Below are 23514 nucleotides of genomic sequence, written 5' to 3'. Positions count from 1 at the left end.
CAAATTTAACAAGTAAAATGATGGAAATGTACTTGTTTCCATCAGGCGCACTAATTTCTAAAGTAAAAAAGATTACGAGAATCGCTTCAGCATGTTTGATAACATCATAAATCAAGACGAGACTGTGTGCAAAAGTGAACGCAGTTACCAAACAAATGCAACCAGAAGTGGAGAAAACCAGAATAAAATACACATAATAACAATAATAAAATAAAACAAAAACAGTGATCTGTAGTGGTTATGGAGTTAAAAGCGCTTTATGATCCCCAGCTGAGCAGTTATGCTGCCAAGTTTTAATGAGCTGATAGCGCCAGTGACCTTGAGCGTTCCTAATTCAGTTTATTGCGCGATACGGCTCACTTAAAAGGCCGTGAAACATTTGAAGGGCTGCACATCCAACAAACTATAATTAATTATTTTTTTAAAAAAATTCCCATCAGTTGATCCATTTGGTTCTGTTGGTCCTCTCCCCCCTTCATAAGAAAAGCCCCCTGTAGCCAACTACTCTGGTCATTTCTGAGGTGAAACTGGAGGGCACCTGAAATTCAACAGGCGATACACCGGCGCTGGACCTGATAGTGGCTTTTGAGAGCTGATAAAGTCCTGCTGAATATTTACACTTGACATTTTTCCACTCTTCTGTGTTGCATTCATTCTGCCAGCTGATATTACCCTCTGAGTCGTTGCAGCCGCTTTTGTTTTTTTGTTTTTTTTTTGTGCATGATCCAGTAGGTTTTATGGTTGAATTCTGCAGATGATAAAAGTCCTTCACAGAACCGCTGAGTTTAACCCTGATGAGGACACAGGCCGTGACCGACTGAGCTCATAACTCACCTGCTGCTTTTTTTATTTTTATTTTTATACTTTTTATTTTACACACTTATTAAAAGATCCCCTGTTAACCAATAAAAGTGACAAATCGACAATTGTTTAGGATGGGTTTATGGGCCATGAGCATGAATGATGCCATGTTTGCGATCTGACACATGGCTCCTGTGGCACAGCAACACACTGGGGCCACTCGGCTCCTTCTCCCCCTATACCTGTGGTTTTCCACTGCACTGAAACCGATGGCTAGAGATGAATTATGATTGTGCTGTGTTCACGTGAACAGAACAGAGTGTGATTTCAGACTGAATGCAATGTATGACAAGTCCAGCAAATCTCTTTCAGTTCGAAATACCTGAGGAGAAGGTGCGCAGGTGTGGCAGTGTGGGTGGTAGAGCGTTTATTATGGGCCTCGGGTCACCGTGCTCACTCCAACCGTGTTTAAAGGGACAATTCCGCTTTTTCTTTTCTTGTTATTATTTTTTTTTTTTTAAAAAAGGGAAAGGAAATGTGTGTGTTATCAAAAAGTCAAAAAAGTGGGCTTCCGTCACTATACCATGAGCGGTCAATATGTAATGTGTGACATGACTTTTGCTGCATTTTATTTTCGTACATGTAAAGAGATCAGGCTGATTTCCAACCTTTTTTGTTTGTTTGTTTGTTTGCTGTTGTAAAACTGAAATATTTCATTTGGAACCAAAATAAACAGCATTCAATATATTCTCTGTGCATTAATAATTTGAACAAAGTATTTCCAACCATTTGTATGGATAGAAATGACTGACATAGCCTTCAGGGGATTTGTTATAATTTGGCTAATGGTTCATTTGCTCTTGTGCCGCTTTGACCAAACTTCCCTAAGTGGGGTGAAAGGTTACGGTTGTTTCAGAAAAGCATAGTCGTACTTTTAGATTCCCCCCAACTTTATCAATATTTTAGCCTCTGAAATATCTAATAAGTGTGCATAAAAATATAATATGCCAACAGAGGAGCATTTTCTATTGCCTCCCAACCAAAGCCCAGCTTTAAAACAATCTGTCCTACCACTTTAAGAACTTGATAACCTTTGTCTCATCTAAACCCGAATCATGCCTATATATATTTTTATGACTTCTCTACGTGTGAAAATGGCCTCTAGTGTAGTATAAGGGCAAATTCTACCTAATCAGCTGCTTGTTTTTGTTGCTTTGCCTGCGTTGCAATTAAGTGGTTTCAGAATAACATTCATCTCTCTGCAAACCTGTTGTTACATCAGTGAGCACAGGAATGTTGCAAACACAGGAATGCGTTCATCACTGGGGTTCTTGGCTCAGCACAGCAATGCTACAGTGACAAAACACCAAGTCTTTCCGAGTAGTTTTGCTTTAGTTTCTAGTGCAAATATCTTAGCGCACATGAAATAAGGCAAAACTAACAATTAACTTCAGCAAGAGATACAGGAGTTTGTGTTAAGTAAACAACAACAACAACAAAATCCTTAATATTGATGAAAAAGGACTTGTTTCATTAGCAGATTTTTTCACTTACAACATGGGAGAAACGTCTTATATTAAGTGGAATAATTGCTGGAAGTGGCACTTTTTCATCTAAGCAAACTCCTAAATCTTGCTTAAAAGTTACTGGTGAGTTGGTTTTGTCTCATTTCAAGTGTACAAAAATATTTGCAGCAGAAATTGGAGCACAATACAGAAACGACTCTTCTATTGCAGTGCGACATCCTCATCAGTCGTGTGAACCCTGCTGGAGCAGCTCAGTCCGAGCCTCCAGTTAGCTAAATATGTCAAAAAATGATCGCCAGCTGTAATTTACGAACATAACAGACAAACCATATTCAAGAGACGACAAAGTGGTACTTTAAAAATAGCCATTTGTTTTTAAATGTGCAAATATTACACAGTTTTAAATACTGAGTGCTAGCATTGGCAAATAATAAGAAATTTAAAATGCTACATTGGAATCCAAAATGCTCAGATGTGAAACTCATTTCAAATAATAATAAAAAAAAGTCTTGTATTCACATATATATCAACTTATACAAGACAGGCGCTATGTACATCGATTTTGGAAACGTTAGACATCAGACGTCCCGACACGGCGGGCCCGATGAGAGCATGTGTGTCAGTTTTGTCCGTAGTCTCCATGGTGGCAGGCAGCATTTATTACAGTTTGTCACAAGATAATCAACACCTTACCCCAACCTGAGAAGGAATGAACAATTACGAAATGTGTCACAAGAAAACAGTTGCATTAAGTATCGGCTCCCCCCACCCCGATGAAATCAGAACTGAGTCGCTCTCTCGTACGTCTTGTCTTCGTCTCGGGACATGGCGGGGTTGTCGTACGTCGCCAGGCTCTTCCTGCTGGCCCTGGAGATCTTCTCCGCCTCGTCGTCCTTTCGGCAGCAGCTGCTGCACTTGCAGCAGCAGCAGCAGTGTTTGCCGCAGAAGAACATGGAGCTCGTCACCACTTTGTCCCACGGCGCCATGGAGTGCAGGGGCCGGGGCAGGAAGTCCCAGTTGCGGAGGAACTTGGGTAAGAAGCAGGGACACCGTGACTGCATCACGTTGATGACAATCGCGAATATGGCGAGGGCCGCGATGGGCACGCCGACGCCGACCAGGACCTGCCAGCCAGCTATGGACAGTCCAAACACGATCAGGGGGAACACCAAGAAGCATAGGACGAGGTAGAGAGCTGCAAACCAGCGGTACTTGGCAGTTCTGTTCCCCAGGACTCTGGCTAATGTGATGGGCAACCGCATGAAGGGGATTGGATACCACAGGAGGATACCCATAACGTTGAAGAAGAAGTGGCAAAGTGCAATCTAGGCAAGAGAACACACACATTACAATCACATATTAACAAATAAACAATATTAAGCACAAAATAAGCATGGGAAGCTGACTAGAGGGGCAGTATTATGCGTTTTCCAGGCACATGGTCCCATTTTGAAGCACAATCAAGCAACTATGTTACCCTCAGTTGTTTTAAAGAGGCTATCCAGAATAGATGGGTAGAAACGCCTTTACTTTTGCTGCAATATTTTGATGGTTTTCACACAGGCATTTCACTCTCAATTTTGTGGTAATTTCTCAAAATAATAAATATCTTACGTTCAGACACACTTTATCCACATTAATTCATTCTCTCCTATTTTTAGATGTGATCACTGACCACTCTGGTAATTTGCCTTGCCAGTCTAAATAAAATCAACCATAAACCAGCATGACATCTCGGTTGTTGGAGCACCAACACACCTGAATAGAGCTGGCTAGCTTGTCTCCAGTGCTAGCCATTGCGGCCAGAATGGCGGTCGTTGTTGTGCCGATGTTTGACCCCAGCGTCAGCGGGTAAGCTCTCTCAAGGGAAATGACGCCGATACCTGGGAAATGAAGACAGGCAGGGTTTAAGTTTGGATGTCAAATTAAACCCCAAAAATTTAAGTGGATCCGAGGCGACTTACCGACGAGAGGCGTTATAGCCGATGTGAAGACGGAGCTGCTCTGAACGATGAAGGTCATCCCGGCTCCCACCAAAATTGCAATGTAGCCAGTAACCCAACCAAAGGGGAAGGGAAAGTCTGGAACGGAACAACACGTCTGGATCGAATGAGCTGGTAGCGTACGATGACTACCACAAAACACACAAGTACTTTGGCAAAACAGAACTTGTGCCTGAGCTCTCTGAGCGACGCTCCAGTACTGTTGGACCGGGAGTCCAGCCAGGAGCAACAGGAGGACTGTACCTGTGCTGCTCATCAAGCATCACTACGACGATGCAGGTGTGCTGACTATCAAACAGGCCTTTCACGAAGCAGGGGAACGTGTGGTGCTTAACGTCTGTACCTGTGTTGAGCACTTTCTTGATGACCACAGCCACCTGTCCTTTGAGCATAGAGTTGAGCAGCTTGACGATGAGGATGAGGCAGGTGCAGAGGACGAGCAGAGAGAGCGCCAGCAGAATCAGGCCTATGGCGAGGTCCGGCAAGTCAACGTAGACGAAGATGTGCTTGCCTGCAAATAAGTGTCAACATTTACAATGGGCGACCTCACTGGTAACTCTCTGAGACATTTCAAGCTTTTGAGACAGCTAGAAGTGTGTCTTGTGCAAAAGAAGGCGGTAAGAATGAAGCACACAAAGCCTAACAAGTGACTTGCTTTAAGCGCAAGCAGAATACTTGGAGTAAGTGATCCACGTAATGGACTTGAGCTGGAGAAAGGCTGCATGAAAAGACTTATTCATTAAGATAGATACTGAAGCCGGGCCATAAACCGAGGTACTGCAGCGTCTCAAAGGTTGGCATTGTCCAGACGTCAGAGGAGCCTTTTTTTGGCCAAATGGCCCGCTTACGTTTCACTGAGCTTCAGTGGATCAGGTTGTCCTGACTGCTTTGTTGTAGTCCCTTAACCACCCCCACCAAAAAGAAGGGAAGAATAACATTCAGGGAAGCATTACATCTCTCAAGGTTGTTGATCAATGTCTCGTTCATCTCAGTCCAGGTCTCGTTTCCCTCCATCCAGCAGACGTAACCTGCAGGGCAGCTTTCTACGGTGGTATTCCAGAAAGTCTGAGACATGTCCAAAACAGGGAGGGGACACAGTAAGCAACCAGCAGCAGACAGCCATCTTTTTGTTTTAGCAAACAACATTAATTCCTTTTAAAGAACATTACCTCACACAATGAAATCACTGTGGTCACAGATTGGGAAGGACAATATCAGTGATTTAGAGGAAGGATAACAGACTCTCTCATCATTCCAAGACTTCATTTTTTGCCACTGATTTTTCTTTATGTGCTGCAGCAATTGCTGATTTCTTACCAAGTTTTTCTCTGTCTTGCACCATCTTTTAACCAGACTCTTGTTCCTAGCTGCAGCAGAGCCAGTTGCGATGTCATTGATCACCGATTTGTCCAGCTGAGGGGACAAGGAAGAGTTTCATTTGCCCGAATCTTGAACAGTGAATCCCAAGCCTCCCATCTCGACTCATTTTGTCACCTGGATGATGGAGCTGGTGAGGGGGTCCGTGATGACCTTCAGCAACTCGGGCGCATTCTCTCCAGACTCAATGTTAAAGGACTTGATCAGGAGGTCGGTGAGTCTGAAGAGGAAGCCCGTCGCTGCTTCCAAAGGCAGAAAGACAAGCACAGACAGCCAATTGAAGAAGTCGTGGACGGTGGCGCCAGCGAACGCCCTAAAAGCAAAGAAAACAATGCGTTAAACACTTTGCTGGAGGTTACCCTTTGTATTTTATTCCTCCCTGCTTCCTGTTTACCTGCGGAACTCATTTCGGTCTCCAGCTTGCATCACAGCCACGATGGTGTTGGTGACCGATGTGCCAATGTTGGCCCCCATGATGATCGGTACTGCAGATTTGACGTCCAGCACTGAACAAAAGCAGAAGCGACAATTGATGGGTCTCAATAATCCTGCTGTCATGATTGCATTTACTCTTGGCCTAAATCAAGAATTAGAAAACGTCTCTTGAGTTTTCAAGTCTCAAGGCACTTCGCAATCAGTCATGTACTAATTCCTCTGTTTTTGAACTTTTTAACAATCACGTAAGTTATTACATTATTGATTATTGTATTTTTGGCATAGACTTTTAGCATGCTTCCATGTTGATGTTGAGCTTCGGGTCTTTCAGGTCGGAACGTCGTATTCGTATCCTAATCCGTAACTCTCCATAGATTTTCATACAGACTCTTTTGGAGCTCGGCTGCTCCAAAAATACTAATATCACATTCAATACGGAAATAAAAATCTTCGGAATACTTTTTGGAAAAGGTATTTTAGCTCAAAACAATCATTCAGTGAGACCCTCATAGTGTCCAGAAAGAATCTTACTTACATCCAGAAGACACCATGCTGACCACAATAGACGAGGAGGTGCTGGAGCTTTGCACCAGGACTGTGACTAACACCCCGATCACCAGCCCAGCCACAGGGTTGGATAACACGGTGCTGTCCTGGAAGATGTCACCAGCTGCTTTGCCTGTACATACACAGACCTCAAGGTTCAATAGGTTACACACCACGAAAGCACCCTATTGTCTAATTCAGAGCATAAATGTGCAAAGACGGAACAGTGAGTCAGAGTGACCCACGGCACTAATTTGGTTTTCACCTCCGACTAGCTGGAAAGCAGAGCTGAGAACATCCAGCGAGCAAATAAACAGGTAGAGTAATCCGAGCAGCAGAATCTGCTTCACAATGGCAGTCAGCACTCTCATTATCTTCCCTCGTGTATCCAGCTCTGTGCGGCAGGATAAAAAAAAAATGCTGAGTCAGAGTCAGCTTTTAGAAAAAAGGGATTGGGATAAGAATGGCCAGCTGCCTCACCTGACCACTTGATCCCGGTGTCTTTGAGTTCTGGGAGATCCCAGGGATTGTCCTCAGGAGACGCCTCGTTCTCCAGGTCTAAGGTGGCGTAAGGTGGTGGCATTTCCTTATTTTTACCCTTAGACCTGTCACCTAATGAAAGATCGGAAAACGCAGGTGTCAATGACAGCTTGAAAGACTTTAGAAGTATCCAAAACAAAACAAAACAAAAAAGCGCCTACTCATGGTGGAGGACGAGTCGTTCCCCTCTTGTGGTCTCGGTGCCATGACTGTTGGGGAAATGACGAGAAGTTGAAAGAATGAAGTCGGATGGGTGGATTCAAAAGAAATGCAAAGCGGGCCCGTCCTGACTTTTAGGGGTTTTGGTCATCACACCGATTGTTAATGCGACGCTACAGAGAGACACGAAAAACCTGCTGAGCTGGCAGTGGCTGTTTTGTGAAAAACAGAAACAAATCCAGACGAGGCCATTTTGTTGTTTTTAATGATGTCACGTGAACCACCACCGTTGGGCAGGTGTCCGTTATTAAAGTTTTCATCTGGAAAAGTCTAAATGTAAAGTTATAAGTGGGGTGAAAATGTTCCAGTGCTGCTTTTCCAATCGTTCTGTTGATCGTTGATGTTTGACTTTCTGATTCAGGTTTCCATTACGGACGGTGAAAATTTGAGCATAAACCCGAAATCTGCGAAATGACCTTTGCACTAAAGTCTCCCATGGCGTCTGGGTGCCATAGGAAACGGGCCGGTGCTCATCTCAACCCATTGTCTGAATAAATTCAACTCTTTCAAATAGTTTTGTTTTTTTCTGGAGTAAAGAAGGACAATCTGTTCACATAAAAAATCAAGAAAACAATCAGTCATGGAAAGAAATCACAATTTCTACTTAAATATATCACTAACAGGGATGACGGACATTGCTTGTCACACTGTGTGACAAGCAATGTCCGTCATAATTAATGGTTAATTATTACGTTTAACTACAATTAATTGGCAATTTTTTTTTAAAATAATAAAAGAAATTTACACACACACACACACACACACACACACACACACACACACACACACACACACACACACACACACACACACACATATATAAAATGAGACCTATTTTAAATCAGTAACCTGAACTTTGAATGATTCAGTTATGATCAGTTCAAAAAGCGTGACAGTTTCAGGAGTATGAGACACAAAAAGGCTCTCAATGTTTGATTAAAAACCCAAAAAACAAAAAACAACCACAATCATCATCAGAGTCAAAGAAATAACCTCTAGTCGTGAACAAGGTCGTTTCCCCCTCTAACCGTCTGCAGCCCGTTTCCTCTCGGCGTCTTCCTCACCTGCAGATGAGCGCCCGTGCGTCTGGAGCCGCCGTGTTCACCTGGGTTACCTGACGCTCTGCTCCCACGCGCCGCGCCGCTTTTATAGAGCACAGCTGCTGCTGCGCGCGCTCTTCCTCCCTCCCTCCCTCCGCGCTCGGTTCAAAGGTTGCGCACCTTGGGCCAGAGTACAAACAGCAGCAGCAGGAGGAGCAGCGGTACACACACGCACACACACGCACACACTGAACGCGGCCTGGCTGATAAACGGAGCCAATAATCTGATTAATAATAGTTACTCACCGACGCGAGGAGCTTCCTTTGAATCATCTTGGGTTAAAATGACCTCGGTGGAAGACCTCACTGCCTCTCCATAAGGCTGCAGACACCAACACGGAGCACGTCCACATGCTCAGCCTGGAGCCTCAGGTGGCGTCACACAGCAAGCTGCCCTCTGGTTGCTGGGAAAGGAACTATTTTCAACACTTAAAGCTGAGAGAAAGGTGGCATAGAACAATTGCTCCTCGTTGTGCATTTGTTATTTCTAAACAAGCATGTTCAGGATGCAGCCTTGAAGACTTCTTCGGTTTATTTCACCGTCACACTTACAAGTCATCAACAAATAACAGTGACAACAACAAGAAGAAGAAGATAAAGAAAAAACTGATTACATATGATTGTTTCTTTTTTCTTTTTGAAGATGACCAGAACAGTGTTGCTCTGTGTGAAAGTGTAATCCGCCTCCCTGTTAGATCAGATGTATAATTAACCACACGTTTTGGATAGCTGAGAATGAAGACCACGGTGGAGCTGAAGCTTTCTAAAAAAACAAAACAAAACCTGGAGCTGGCTAAATGATCTCAAAAGCAACATGTCATTGCCCGATTTGGAGAAAATGAAAGAACAGATGAGAAATACCGTAAATAAGTAAGTCAGCGTGAGAAAACCTTGTCACACTTCCTGTGGCTCAGAGAATAAACTTTAAAATACTGTTGGTTTATAAGTCGCTGAAGGGCTTGACGCCGCAATATATCAAAGTTCTGCTGTTGCATCGGCCTTTCGAACCCCTCAGGGCTCCTGGTCCTGCATCAGAACCGGAACTAAACACGAAGGCCGCAAATCTGGTACGAGCTTCCGGAAAACTGCCAAACTGCTGAAACCCTGAGCTCCTTTAAATGAAGCCTAACTGTTGGTTGCTGAAATGTGCTACACAAATAAACCTGACTTGAATATTAATCCCAGAATGCACTGCAATAACCTTTCAATTCTAACGGGAAGAGAACTTTGTACAAATATGTAACATTGTGGTTTTTAATAAAAAACTCTGCCCTAAAGGAAGCCGTCCCTTTTTCCATAGGAAACTTTGTTGCTTGCCGAAGGGAGATATTTAAATCTGGATCCAAAGTAAACAATCCGTCTACCGCCTCGGTGTATTCAGTGACTGAATTCTGGCTGAGAAACAGGCCTTGACCCCGGCATATTTGAAATTCTGCAGAAGGAATCCTGAAGTTACGGGTTCCTCAAGCAGAGACGCTGTCTCTGATTCAGCGAACGTCGGAGATGAACTCGAGTCCAGTATTTTAACATCGTATTTTAACGCCACGCCGTGAGCAGGCAGGTGTTCGTTCTGAGGTTGAAACTGTTTGGCTTTTCTCTCCTCATGACCAGCTGGTGCCCCAGCTGATCGTAAAAAGGCTGCTGCAATAATCACAATAAAAGTGCAAGAGCCGCAGCATGGTGAATATGACAAACGTGGAACGGTGGCGAACCTTCCTTCTACGAAAATTAAGCTAGCATGAATTGAGCTATTCTGTTGTTTTGTGTTTTTTTATTTTTTATTTTCATCAAATTATTCTATGATGTCCGTTTTTTTGCGCAGCACGTTGGCGCAGCTTCTTTTAACCTGTTTTCAAAAGGGCCATATAAATAAATTTGAGGCTGACGGAACATCTTATCAACAACTCATTCTGGAAACCAGTCAAAAATTTGCATCCGTGGGCGAGTTTGAGTGCAATAAAACAGTGCTGACCCGGCAGAATGCAGAAAATGTTTCACATTAGCTAAATAAAAAAAGTTTTAAAAATAACATATTGATGCCGAAGGCTTCTGGGTGATATTATGCAGATAAAAACTGAATTCTTCCCGTCACATCTGGCATAAAACTAACATCACAATGTGATTCTCCTGCCATAATTGGTGGAACAATTTTAGTATACGACTTAATTTTCCTTTTTTTTTCTTTTTTTTTACAACATTGAAAGAAAAGCTTGATTGTATTTCATAAGTCTCTGAAAAGTGTTTCTTTTTTTACAACTCAGTCCTTGTGTTTTTGAAGTTGAATTGACTTCTATGCCCCTTTTCTTCTTCCATCGTTTTAATTTTTTTAGCTTTATGACGTCTGTCATCAACATGTTTCACCAGCTGAATTTGAGTCTATATAGAAGATATTTATTTTTTGTTTATGTTGTGTAACTGTTCAATGAATATCTTAGAAAAATGAATAGGACCACACAGAAAGGAGGATGTCCATCAGTTTGTGACCTAAAGTCTATTTCCACTTGGGTTTTAAAGGAAGACAAAGGCTAAATGACTAAAGGCAAAAAAAAAAAAAAAAAAAAAAAAAAAAAAAAAAGGGAAACGGTTGAGAGGCATAGTCAAAGTCTGGAATTAAATCTGAATGAGAGACAAGATCAAACTTTTTTTGTGTAATTTCAAACATTAAGCGCAACAAAACATCAAATACAGAAGAATTCAGTGAGTTTAAAAATACTTTTTTCACTGCACTGCTTCAGAACACACACACACACACACACACACACACACACACACACACACACACACACACACACACACACATATGTTTATAGCTCCCTGAATTTGTCTTATACTCATAGTGAAATACTGCGCTGATGGTACTGCAACAACATATCGTTTTACATCTGAAATAAACGCCGTGTATAAAAGTGAATGATTAAACCCTGGTCGTGTTCCAGCTACTCCCAAAATGCTGTAAAATAATCGTGATAAATTTAATGTGGCGTCAATAAAACAAGTTCACAGAGTTGAAGGGGGGGGAAAAAAAAGAAACCTCTGAACATCTGACATAAGGTAAATGAAAATGAATACATAAATATATGTATTAAATGGACAGAAAATTGTTCTCAAATGATACATAAATGCTGTGGTTATTATGATGCAATAACGTTGCTACTGCATCATAATTGGATCTTCCTTGCAACTGGTTTGTTTTGCAACAACGCCAGGCTTCACATATGTGCATCAGTTTTCAATAAAAAATTATTCCTCTACGGTGCGAGAGCTGCAAACATGAGTCAGACGACTCCAGACGTGCCTGAATGGAACTCCAAAATAAACTAATCTGGCTAGATTTGGGGCTTAAATACAGTATGTGATTGTTTTGCTTTTTTTTTTTTTCTTCCCAATCTTAGCTTCAAAACAATAGCTCACGACCAGAAATCAATGATTACACCATGCTGCCCTGAACTACCAATCAGATGAGTGCATTCTGCAACTAGAGGCAGAGTCTGGAAGAAACATTATGGTATGGGTTAGACGTTATGAAACTGCAACAAAAAAATAAAAAATAAATGAAATCAGGTTGTATGATCTCATAAAACCTATTACATAATCATAAAAATCTCCCCGTTCACCCTCCCATGATGTTAATAGACCAAAGAAGAGAAACTATGCAGCGACGCATGAGGATGATTACAAGACATCGACAAGGAAAAAAATAAAAAAGTCATGAGTTGTGTTCTGAGAAGCAGATGAAGTAGAGACATGACACATCGACTAAAAATATGTCTCCTTGTTTGTTTTCTAACGCTGCGTTTAGCTCCTGTAGGTAATAACATTGTCCAAACTCCTTGAACTTTTTCTCACTCTCACAGCCTCAAACTTCACTGGGGATTATTTATTTAGACCTCGTGTCACATTGGCAGCAAAATGAGTGTGTAATTCTAATATGTGTATTTTGCTTCCTTTTACCCCGGAGCGCGAGGCTGAGCTGCTCGGAGTTCAGCGGATAACGGGCCGAGCTGAACGCAATCCTGTTAGAGACGCTGCACAAGGCCGGAGACTGGGGCCGAGGTTTCTAGCAGAGGAACATTCAGCATGCAGACAGAGAGACGGTTTTATAAAAATCTCACTCATCTTTGGCTGTTTTGCACAAAAAAAAAAAAAAGAAGAAGAAAACTGTTGCTTGGTCTGTGATGGAGCAAATAGGATAAATGTTTACTGCAACAGACAATGTTAGGCATAAAAAATAATTATATATATATATAATATATATATATATATAATATATATATATATATATATATAATATATATATATATATATATATATATAAAATCAAATTGATCAATTTAAATTTTAAATTCCAGACTTCCTTGGAAATTACAAGTCAAGTCCTGTGAAGCAGGTTAGCAGCAGTTCATATGTTAGTGAATGTTATTGAGGTTTGCTCAAAATACCTGAATTGTTATATAGGTGCACTAGTAATGATCTTCCTGGTACCAAAAACAAACATGAAAGTTGATACTGAACATTCAAAAAGGCAGTGTAAGAATTAAATATAGCAGTGCTCACTGAATATTATTTAGTAGAATATTTCTGGTTTCAGATGCTGACTATAAACACTTCACTTTTTGAATTAAAAGATTCAGCAAGGTGATATCTAAAGGTGATCACATTCCATGTCAACAATAATAATAACAATAGTTTCTATGCTAATAATTACCCAATGACTATGTGACAATGCACTAAGGCAAATTAAATAGCATGAGCATTAAACTCCATTGTGTTTTTTCAGAAAGTGTCAAATGTAAACCATCTGGTAATAATCCTGACATAATATCTAAATCACCAGCTTGGTGCTTCACATATGTGGGACCACGACTCAGACATGTGGGCATCTTTATGTTCATATGATGGATTGGACAGTTTTCTGTGAGATGTTGGGATGTGGGATGTTGTTGTCCAACTGAACTGCATTAAACTCGTCCACGTCTCTTTCTGTCTGAGCTGCCTGCTGTGCCTCCTGGCGTTCATGACGCTGTTAGTTTGCCAAAGTTCTCTGATGTCGTAAAACTGATATTGAATTAGAGCAGGGCATTTAATTTATCGATGATCGTTTAAAGTGATGCATTTCTTGTCATGATAAGAATTTTGATTTATTGTTGTCACGGTAAATAACAATAAAATGTTTAGAGATTCCCTCTGCAAAACTGTGTGTAATGCGCGGATTGGTATTTTCACTATTTGTACTCTGTTCAACACAAGTGGCAACAAGTGTGGAAATGTGATTAGGCCCAATACAAATGGGAAAGCTTTTCAAGAGCAGTATTTGTGTTTTGTGGGACTACAATTACTGTGACACACAGTCACGGTCGCACGGTTACCGAAAAAAAAGATGTGACTGATGCTTCTTATCCTCACTTGATCGCAATATTACCGCGAAATCTCGTGATGAAACTTTACGTCGTTTTAAATTAAACAGGAAATCGGGTGCGTTGGATTTTCTTTCGGAAGGGGAGAAATAAATACAAGCCACACTTTTCAGATTTATAGCACGACTCCGTGTGACTTCTACAGATGCAAGTATTAGATTTTTATATATATATATATATATATATATATATATATATATATATATATATATATATATATATCTATATATATATATATATATGTATATGTATGCGTGTGTGTGAAGTTCTTTTTGTGACTGTAATGTCACAAAAAGTGAAAAATGTTCACAATTATGTCACAATTATACAATTTTAATTGTATAATTGTTTACAAAGATCAACAAATGTTCTGTTGTGGTTTAAAACTTTATCACTATTGCTGGATTTTTATGGGTCACAATTCCAAGTGACTTTATTAGCTGCACAGATAAAGGAGATACCTGCAAGGTGGAGCACTCAATCTCTGGCTGAACATAGATTAAATATCTTTATTTATCTTTCTGATAACTGCCCGTATGTACCGATTCCCAGAGCAGCAGCTTCTGTGCAGTAATGAACAGTAGAGCCGTCTGGTACTGGGCCTTTTGATTCTCTTCAAAGCTTTTCTTTTTTTTTCCCCCTCCGCCACCCAGCCCTGACCTTTTCGCAGCCTTCGCAGCAGCGTGGCGGGAGGATGACCGACAGCCCCGTCAGTCGCCAACCAATTGAACATGAAGATCTGAAAAAGAGGCAACATTTTACAATTACCTCAGTTATTTATTGACTAACCCATCAGGATGGAGGCAGCGCTTTTCTCCATGTGACTTCGGGAAGACCCACATATGATGGGAGAGGATCAGTGGAGTCTTACCTTTGACCTTTGGAATGCTGCCTTCACCGCCTCCCCACCCACGTAATCACGCGTCCATTCCCCCACACGGCACCAAACGAGTTCTGGACATTTTCTGTTCCTTGTTTTATTTTCCCGCAGTTATCGAATATAAGTCAATGATTGCCTGCAGGGGAGGCCGAGCTGTTTTGCCGCGTTGCCATGCTGGCGCAGTCCACCGAGGGTCAAACGGCTTTCTATACATGCGTGGGCCGCGCAGTAAAACCATAAAACCCTGGCTGATGGAGCTCATCCAAACCGGCTGAATCTCCGCGGGTGGCGGAGAGTCAACAACCATCGAGGTTCCAATCAGACTGACAGAGAAATGGCCACAGACGGCGGGGAGGAGGTCGGTGGGATTCTCTCATTTTATCTTCTTTTAGGGCTGATATTTGGACACGTGTGGCCCAGAAGAACCAACTCAGAAGTTCAACAGTCATTTATCGGAGAGAACTGAGTTCTGTTGTGCTGCCCTCAGATGGACGAGAAGCAGCCCGCATTTAAAAAAGTCGATTTTTCATATTCATTTCACATAAGAAAGATAAACTTCCTTGTATTTTTAATTAGGGTTTCACAAAAGGGAGCATAGCTGTGAAGTTTCGATGCACAGTTTTCCAAGTGCTGATGTAAGGCCGGACAAAATGACTCAAACGCATCGCGGTATAAGTGTTTCATATCTGTCAAAATCGATCATTATTGATTGAGGGTTTTTTTAATTAAATGTATAAAACTCTGCCACATTGGTGGCAGAAAGAAAGTTGATCTTTCTTGTTGTGCAGTTATTATTGTTTATTTTTAAGCAGTTATGAGTCATGGTGGCAAAATATGAAATCGCTGCTGCTAACCCAACAGGTTGTTGCTAGGTGACCAAAGACAAACTGAGTCAGTTGATGCCACTCAGCTTTGCTTAGTTTTTCTTCAGAGTTTGAGCGGCTAAGGTCTTTACTCTGCCTACATCCCCCAGAATGCTGTGCGGTTCCAGACCGGAACTCAGCAGAATTATTGAATACTCAATCAGACATGTATCTGCAGATACTGATCGTGTTTCTACCACGATATTTATTGTTATTGATTTATTTTCCGGCCCTGCTCCGACAGCTGTGTGTTTTTTTTCTGAGCTAATACTTTGGACCTTCTTTCCAAAAAAACAGCTCAAACTCCGTCTGATCGAATGGAAAGTGTCCGTAAACACCAGACTCAATCCCAGATGATCCTTTTTGGGGTTTTTTGCCTATACTTTGACTGGGCCATTGTAACCATGCTTTGATTTGATTTATTAGAGCAATAATTAATGTTGAGTTTTGATATCTTCATCCCACATGTTTGCTGTCTCCCGGTCAGGCCTGGTTTTCAAACTGCAAACAGGACCTCTTGTGGTTCGTTTCAGCAATGACTTTCTTGTTTAAACCTCAGAAATCGACAGAAAGTTGATTTTCCCGCCTGTGCCACACTTTTGAAATGTCGGCACAACATATTTCACTGTGAGACGCTGAAGGCTAACTAACGTTCCCCATTCGAACCTCTGAGGCCGTCACGTCCATTTTCCACACCCACGTCTCCTTGTGTCACCGCTCACGTGACACAAGTTGGACAAATTATTTGTGCTGCTCTTCACATTAACCCCGCCCCTCGCCTGGAACACAGCTGGAGATAGGCACCAACAACTAGGGATAAGGGTGAACAGATGATGGATGTTTTGATATTTTTTTTTCTTATGCTGTCTTTGAGGAAAAAGTAACATGCGCACTCTGAAGCTTCCTCTTCCTCCCATTGTCATGGCGAATTGCATTTTCTGCCTCCCACTGATGAGGCCTTCTGATATGCTCGCATTCAACCTTTATCAGCAAAGCTAACTTGACTATGAAAATCCAGGGCTCCATTTGCATCCAATAAAAGAACTAATTTCTGAAACATCTTGAAATTGTTTTGATCCAAAACTTCCTAGAAAAACATGGTTCCTACAAAACACACCTTCACACACCTGAATAAATGATCATATTACTAAGAAGTGAATGAATCTAATACACTATTGTGATGCACATATATGTTGTATTTACAGCTTTGTCTGTCATTTTGTAAAATATAATTTTACAAAGGTCATAGAGCCCGTTTATCCAGAGTAACTGTGTTCTACTCTGAATTTGTACCTCTGAAGATAGTTCGGTTTCTTTGGATTGTATTTTGGATATCAGACTAAATGCACACCATATTTTTAGATTTACTGTTGGCAAAAAAAAAAGTAAAATAGTAAAATCTTTCTATGGTAAATTAAAGTTTGTGGCTAATATGACCAGATGTGAAAAGATCCAAGCCGTATTAAGGCGTCTGAAAGCTGCTGAAACCTTCCTGTCGAGGCTTCATTCCTGCGCCGAGTCTCAGCCGCAGCCCTGTGATCCTGGCTGACGGTGGGAATTTTCGATAAGCGCGACCAAGTGTTTCATTCATCATATATGATGCACATATATGGAGAAAAACATAATGAGTCCAGTATTTCTGCTACTTTAAGGCTCCTGTTTGTGGCTCGGATAAAAGATTTTTTTGATTAAGATGCACAAAGATTGTGCAACTGCACTGCAGGGGAAAAAAAAACTGTGTAAACATTCATTAGTTTTAAACAGATGCTGGAACATTTAACTTCACGGCCTGCGTTTGCATTCTGGCTCCTCCGCACAACCAGCAGAAGCGAATACACACAGAAAAAAACTCGTCCTGTGTGGGTGATATTTTCTAAAAACACACACTTTTTGCAGTGTGTTTGTTCAGCGTCTTCTTCTGTGTAGTCCCATCACCTACCAGCAGATGGAGACAGAAGTATATGCAAAAAAAAAAAGAAAAAAAAAAAAGTCAGTTCAGCAGCTTCATTTGAAGCCAAGCCTGACACACACTGCGACGTCCAGAATTATTCATACCCCTGGCAGATTCTGGCAAATTCAGATTTAAAGACATCTTTTAATTTAACTTAACTACAAAGCATATTTAAAGTATGTGGAAATGTGATACTGCAATGAACCGATGATCTATGCAAAAACCCCCCAAAAAACCTGACTGATATTTCATATCAGAGTCTGGAATTTCCCGTTCCAGACTGGTTCGAGTTCATGGGAAAATCCAAGGTTCTACAACATTCCAAATCATCCTTCCTGTATCCTCACCGATTAACTGGGAGCAGCTGTTTCCATTGACTTAGCAGGTGATTAACAGGAAGCGCCCCGCAGTGGTGACGAGTAACGGCTGAAGCAAAGGCAGTTCAGTGAGGATCTGCGGCTGCACATGACGGCTGACCACAGCTGACCACAGCTCAGGAAAATGCTTTAAGGCCTTCTGACCACTAGACACACAACAAAAATGTGACAGACCTTCAATAGTGTCCCATCTCGAGTCCTGTCTTTGTTCTACGACAGAATCTGTGCAGGCAGCTACAGATTAGGGTGATGGTGAAGAGGCATTTAGCCTGAATGAAAAGAAGAAGACAGGAAGTGGCTGTAGTCAAAGGACTCCCCCGTGTATCTAGAAAAAATGGAGGAAGTGAGGTCATGGCCTTCAGCAAGAGGATTCAGAAATCGGCACACAAAGCTTTCTCTGTCTGATTTGATTTCCAGGAGTTTCATCCAGAGATGCAATCGAACAGCGTCACTCAAAGCACACTTAACGGCCCAGTCAAAGTCCAGACCTAAACTCAACTGAATATTTGCAGCGAGATTTCAAAACTCGACAATCTCAGAAGCTCTCCAGCAGAGAAGAACGTGCAAAACGTACAGACTCCTGACACGAAAACCTGCTTGGAACGTAGGCCGGAAAACCTGCGGCTGCAATTGTAGCACAGGGTGGTTCCGCAGGGTTCTGATTGAGGCCCCACAATTTTTTCTTTTAAACTTTTATTTCCATGTTCACTGATGCCCTGTTGTCTCAAATGAAATCTGAATCGAATACACCGGAGCGAGAGGCAAGAGTGTGACGAACTGTGACTGAGTTCTGTAGATTTTGAATACAGCGCCAGAAAGACATCGCGGTCATTTTAGCCTTCGCTGACCTCAAAGTACTTCAGTACTTGTGTCTGATTATTGTTAGAAAAGAGCGTCCCCTCAATCTTACCAAGCCTGTGAGTTTGTTATTCGTAATACCTTAAAATATACATTTTCTTTGTCTCAATCTACAAGCTCATGTTGCAAAATCAGCTCATCTCGGTCAAGGAAGATATTTATCTGGCCTGAGAAGAGGCTCTGCAGCTTCTTTTTTTTTTTTTTTTCTACCTGAAGGCATCAGATAGTGAGCTCACCTGCCCAGACATTTGCTTGACCTTGGCAGTGACTGATAGACTCCTGACTCATGAGTCCTCCACCCACCGCGCCGGCGGTCACTCGGTCGTTCGTCTCTTGTTTCATCACACAGCAAGGAATCATGGGGTGTGGAGAGGCAGAGCAGGCTGGGACGCTGCGGTCACCTGCTCTGGACATTTCAGGAGAGGGTTTGGTGTAAAACTACGGCGTTAAGCTTTGTGACGCCAGGGAAAGGTCGTTGCAGCTGACGAGTGAGCATACTGAAAGCATCAGTAGAGTTGAATCAGTTTTATTTTATTTTTATTGGGTATTTCGGAAGTTTTTGCTAAGTCTTTCAGGCTCGCCTACAAATTCCTTGAACGTATTTGTTTTGGTTGGCCTCCTGAAGACCCTCAGTAATTCTGGATCACCTGCAGAAACAACAGGTAAACGTGTCTGGCTAATTACTGATACCGGCTGCAGTACTTTTTAATTCTTGTTTTTTTAATCTCTACAGACAGATGGACCAAGCGGCCGCATGCTGATTTTACCTCGTTGAGCCACTCGGTGAAGGCAGAGGTGCGCGTGAAGACGGTGGGTTTCTGCACTTCGTTGCACATGGCCGAAGACACAAAGCTGGTCACGCCCTGAATGTACCACCTACCGTCCTGACCCAGGCAGTTCAGAGGGCCCCCAGAGTCCCCCTGTGACACAAACACGGCATGGAGCCTCAAGCGGAGTCCGGCTGTAGCTGCTGGAGCTCAAACAGGTGGATTCTGCAGAGGCGTTTACTCACGTTGCACGCAGAAATTACATCACCTCCTGCACACACCATGGTGGTCTTCACCGTGTGGCCCCACCAGTCGCTGCGGCTGCAGATGCTGTGCTCCACCACGGGCAGCAAGGCCTGCTGCAGTATGTCAGGCATGGGGCCGTGGGCTGATGATTCACAGGGAAGATCGAGTGACATTGACAGGTAAACACATTCAGCGTTCAGCTGATAAAGGTGGAGTTATTAAAACCTAACAAAGGAAAAACCTTTGTTGTGATGACACTAAATCATCACAACAAAGTTTCTCCATTAAGCCTCGACCAACATTTTTAGGAGCATTTCACTGAGAAGCAGCTCTGCAGATGCTCAGTTCCACCAGGTGTTTGCTAATTGCTGCTGGCTATTCTGAAGGAGCTGAGTGATTGACTGGTGGAAGATGGCTGCTCTGTGAGGAAGAAGCTCAAACCCCTTTTTTTTATAATTGCAGAGCAGCTTCTTGCATATTTCTATTGACATTTCGAACATTTGTCTTTGTTGCTGAGCTCGTAGTATTTGAGGTTGGAAGAAACTCTTTAAATCTTTAGCTCCTCCCACAAACTCCAGGACACAAATAATTTTGGTTTGAAAATGCTGACCATAACTGGAACTGCTTCCTCCTCAAAGTCATCGGGTTTAATCATTGGGACTTGTTGACTGGAGTTATACAAATCAAACAGTATGTTCAAAGTAGTCCAGTCCAGGGGACAAACACTGTGAGAGAGAAGTAGCGGGGACTTTACTGTAAAGGTTGCCCCAGCCAGAGATGAAACATTGGGTCCCGTGGGCCAGGATCTCTCCAGCCTGAGGAAGACAAGCCACGCCGACACTGTCGTTCATAATGGGGCTCTTATCCAGCTTCAGCAGGGCGAGGTCGTTGCTGAGAGAGAAGCATTGTGACATGAAGCATTTGTCTCAACAGGAAGGCAAGCACTCTGACGCGTTTGTTTCTTTTAGTGCCGTGAGTCGATTAGAAAAGGTGATCAGATTCATCACACTCAGGCGTTGTGATCAGTCACGATCAGTCGTCACGTTTAACTCTGTTGGCTTGAAGTGTCGAAATGCGCGTTTTCAAAAAAATGTCAAGAAAACATTTATTGCCACAAACCGAATTGATTCTCAGTTTTCTGGGGTTTCATACACAGCAGGGTTTAAAAAAGTCATTTTGTTTCAAACAGAGTTCAGAAATGTTAACTATACCCTGTTTGTGCTGCACTATGTTGGTACAACCCTGGATTTATCCAAATGTCCTTGACTGTGGTGTTTTTTTGCTGTTGCTATTTTTACGCCTGTTTTTAAGGATAGCTTCGTCACCAGTGGTCTTTATTTGACAGTAATCTGTCAGGAAAGGGGCAGCAAGAAGACAAGTGGCAGAGGAAAGTGGCAGTTCCTCTGAGGAACTGAGGAACTGCATTTAGAGGTGTTCGCTCTAAACGCAGTGTTTGTTCAAGTGAAACTCTCCTTACTCTCTTTGTTGAGTCTGCTACAGACTCAGCACTGTTGACCGCGGTACAAGACCATTAAACGTGCTTTTTTTAGTTCGGTAGCCCTCTGCCTGAGAGAGGCGTCTTGGTCAAAATACGTAACGCAGTTAATATGCATTATTTGATGTTGTCAAAGTGTTGAGCTTTTTCGATCAACTGCATCAATCTCTTCATTTTCATTTGATAATATCTGTGTCATCTCGTTGATGGATTCGTTAATCTGTTTCAAGCGGTCAGACTTTTTGCGTCACCCACCCGTTGGCCACATGGTCGATGTCCCACTCAGGATGGACAACGATGCGCAGGATGTCTCTGATCTGCTCTGTGCCCTCCTGTAGGCTCAGGTTGTGCTCCCCTAAAGCCACGCGGTACACATCTCCGGGCCTTCACAAGAGAGAACACGCTCATTGCTCACCGATATGAGGCAGCACCATTTCACTGTAAGCGTCTGGCATTATTATGTGACGTTGTGTTGACGGTGCTGTGAGTGGTTGGTCACCAGATGCAGTGTCCAGCAGTCAGCACCCAGCGAGGAGCGACCAGCGTTCCTCCACACGTGTGATGGAAGCGGGAGCCGTGTTGCACTTGTAGGGAGATCTGTGAAAGTGACGGCTTGTTTTATCTTCCAGCAAGCGCAGACAAAGCAATGCTCATGATGCATGAATAGAACAGGCAAAAGTACTCCATGTTAGTAGAGAGTGGCTGCTAAAGTGACTACTTTCAGCCAAAGTAGTCATTTTAAAGTCGCATGTCGCATCATCATCATTTAGCATGTAACAGTGAAGTGTTCAGGAAAGTACACATAGTTTTCAAATTGCTTTACAAATTCAATTGAGAAAAGTGTGGAATATATTTGGATTTCACCCCTTTATTCTTTATAAATAAAACTCTTTACAACTAAATCTGGCTTCTACAGAATCCTGTTTGCAGTTTGGCAAAGTCTCTGTAGGGGGCACTCAACCTTTATGGGCAGGTGGATGTAAATGCAGGAGAATCCTGGACGAAAACCTGTTAGAGTCTTCAAAAGATTTGAGTCTGACTGAACTCATCTTACTTTGCAATGAAAAATTGGCAAATATAGTGAGTAAAAACACAACTTTGTCATTCTTTCAAATTTGTGAGGTCAGACACTGATGTTGGATGAGGAGGTCGGGGCCAGTCTCAGCTCTGACTCACTCTGAAGGTGTCCTGTCGCGTCGGGGTCCTTCTGCACCGACTCACTCATCCATGTGTTTACGGGTCTCGCTTGGCACATTGGCCTACAGCCATATTGAAACAGGAAGCGACCGTTTCTGAACTGCTCTAAAAGTCATTAGCATCACAATGTCCAACATGCTGAAGCATAAAGAGTTTATTTTACACCGCACTTTTTTTTTTTAACTTAATATGGCAACCATGTATTATTATCCTTCAATTTCATGTGGACATGTAGGCCCACTTTCACCCTTTGTTTTAGTCCATCACAAATACATTTTTTTTCTTGTCTGCGTGGTTTTGAATGTGTGCAAATCGACCCTGGGTGTGAATACTTTTGCCGCATGATTTACCTGCCAAGGCCAGCTATGGGGACGAGCATCCACTCCATTCACCACCCTGCTGGTGTCTGGCTTCACTGCAGGTGAACCGCACCCAAAAACTGCAGAAAGCATCAGAGCAAATCAATCTGCAAATAAAGTCTAATATCAGGTAAATACCTGACAACTATATTTTAAAGCGAGGGAATAAATAAAGAAAAACTCACCAAACGCCGCCTGCAGCAGGACGCCGACTAGAGTCCGCAGCATGCTTTCAATGTAAGAGATGATAAAAATTCTGCTCTGTCCTGCTCTGCTTCTTTTATATCGCTGTTGTCCTGTCCCTGTGGAGCGGCCTTATCTCGACCCGCTGAGAAAAAGTCCCACTTCCACAGATGCGCCAACGTTCCAGCCAGAAACTTGGACAGCAGCGTGGCTGCATTGTCAGTGTGCAGAGAGAGTCTTGGTATTTTGAACGGCCGACATCTATTGAGTTTGTTGTTTCAGTTTGGTTTCCTGTGCAAGTTATGAAAAGGGCCGACATTTCTGCACGACACCACTCCACTCAATTTCATCTCCCAGAAGCCAGAAAATGTCAATGA

General features: G+C 42.4%; 2 protein-coding genes across 5 annotated transcripts; both read right to left on the bottom strand.

Annotated features, from left to right (window-relative positions):
* Positions 1 to 2678: 2678 nt before the first annotated feature.
* On the bottom strand, positions 2679 to 8572 carry slc34a2b (solute carrier family 34 member 2b). 2 transcript variants are annotated; one of them, XM_055050659.1, is made up of 13 exons: positions 8512 to 8572; positions 7390 to 7437; positions 7169 to 7300; positions 6954 to 7082; positions 6678 to 6821; positions 6102 to 6213; positions 5825 to 6020; positions 5648 to 5743; positions 5284 to 5395; positions 4674 to 4841; positions 4292 to 4408; positions 4086 to 4210; positions 2679 to 3652 (listed from the first exon to the last, which is right to left on the bottom strand). In XM_055050659.1, the coding sequence occupies exons 2-13, from the start codon at positions 7433 to 7435 to the stop codon at positions 3107 to 3109; spliced, it is 1923 nt and encodes a 640-aa protein (XP_054906634.1). In that variant the 5' UTR covers positions 7436 to 7437; positions 8512 to 8572; the 3' UTR covers positions 2679 to 3106. The 2 variants fall into 2 exon arrangements, with proteins under 2 accessions (XP_054906634.1, XP_054906624.1); XM_055050649.1 differs by having other exon boundaries at positions 8441 to 8553.
* Positions 8573 to 8831: 259 nt separating this feature from the next.
* LOC129372999 (chymotrypsin-like elastase family member 3B) lies at positions 8832 to 23202 on the bottom strand. Of its 3 annotated transcripts, XM_055050680.1 has the most exons (9): positions 23140 to 23202; positions 22946 to 23034; positions 21898 to 21995; positions 21654 to 21782; positions 20658 to 20794; positions 19903 to 20045; positions 19658 to 19810; positions 14622 to 14700; positions 8832 to 8951 (listed from the first exon to the last, which is right to left on the bottom strand). In XM_055050680.1, the coding sequence occupies exons 1-9, from the start codon at positions 23180 to 23182 to the stop codon at positions 8926 to 8928; spliced, it is 897 nt and encodes a 298-aa protein (XP_054906655.1). In that variant the 5' UTR covers positions 23183 to 23202; the 3' UTR covers positions 8832 to 8925. The 3 variants fall into 3 exon arrangements, with proteins under 3 accessions (XP_054906655.1, XP_054906646.1, XP_054906663.1); XM_055050671.1 differs by lacking the exon at positions 8832 to 8951 and having other exon boundaries at positions 14437 to 14700; XM_055050688.1 differs by lacking the exons at positions 8832 to 8951; positions 14622 to 14700 and adding an exon at positions 19401 to 19537.
* Positions 23203 to 23514: the final 312 nt, after the last annotated feature.

This window comes from Poeciliopsis prolifica, unplaced genomic scaffold, assembly GCF_027474105.1.
Source record: "Poeciliopsis prolifica strain line A6 unplaced genomic scaffold, Auburn_PproV2 SCAFFOLD002, whole genome shotgun sequence".
In the NCBI taxonomy this organism is placed as follows: Eukaryota; Metazoa; Chordata; class Actinopteri; order Cyprinodontiformes; family Poeciliidae; genus Poeciliopsis; species Poeciliopsis prolifica.
The sequence above is the reverse complement of the archived record's forward strand: the minus strand, read 5'-3'. Positions and strand labels throughout refer to the sequence as shown.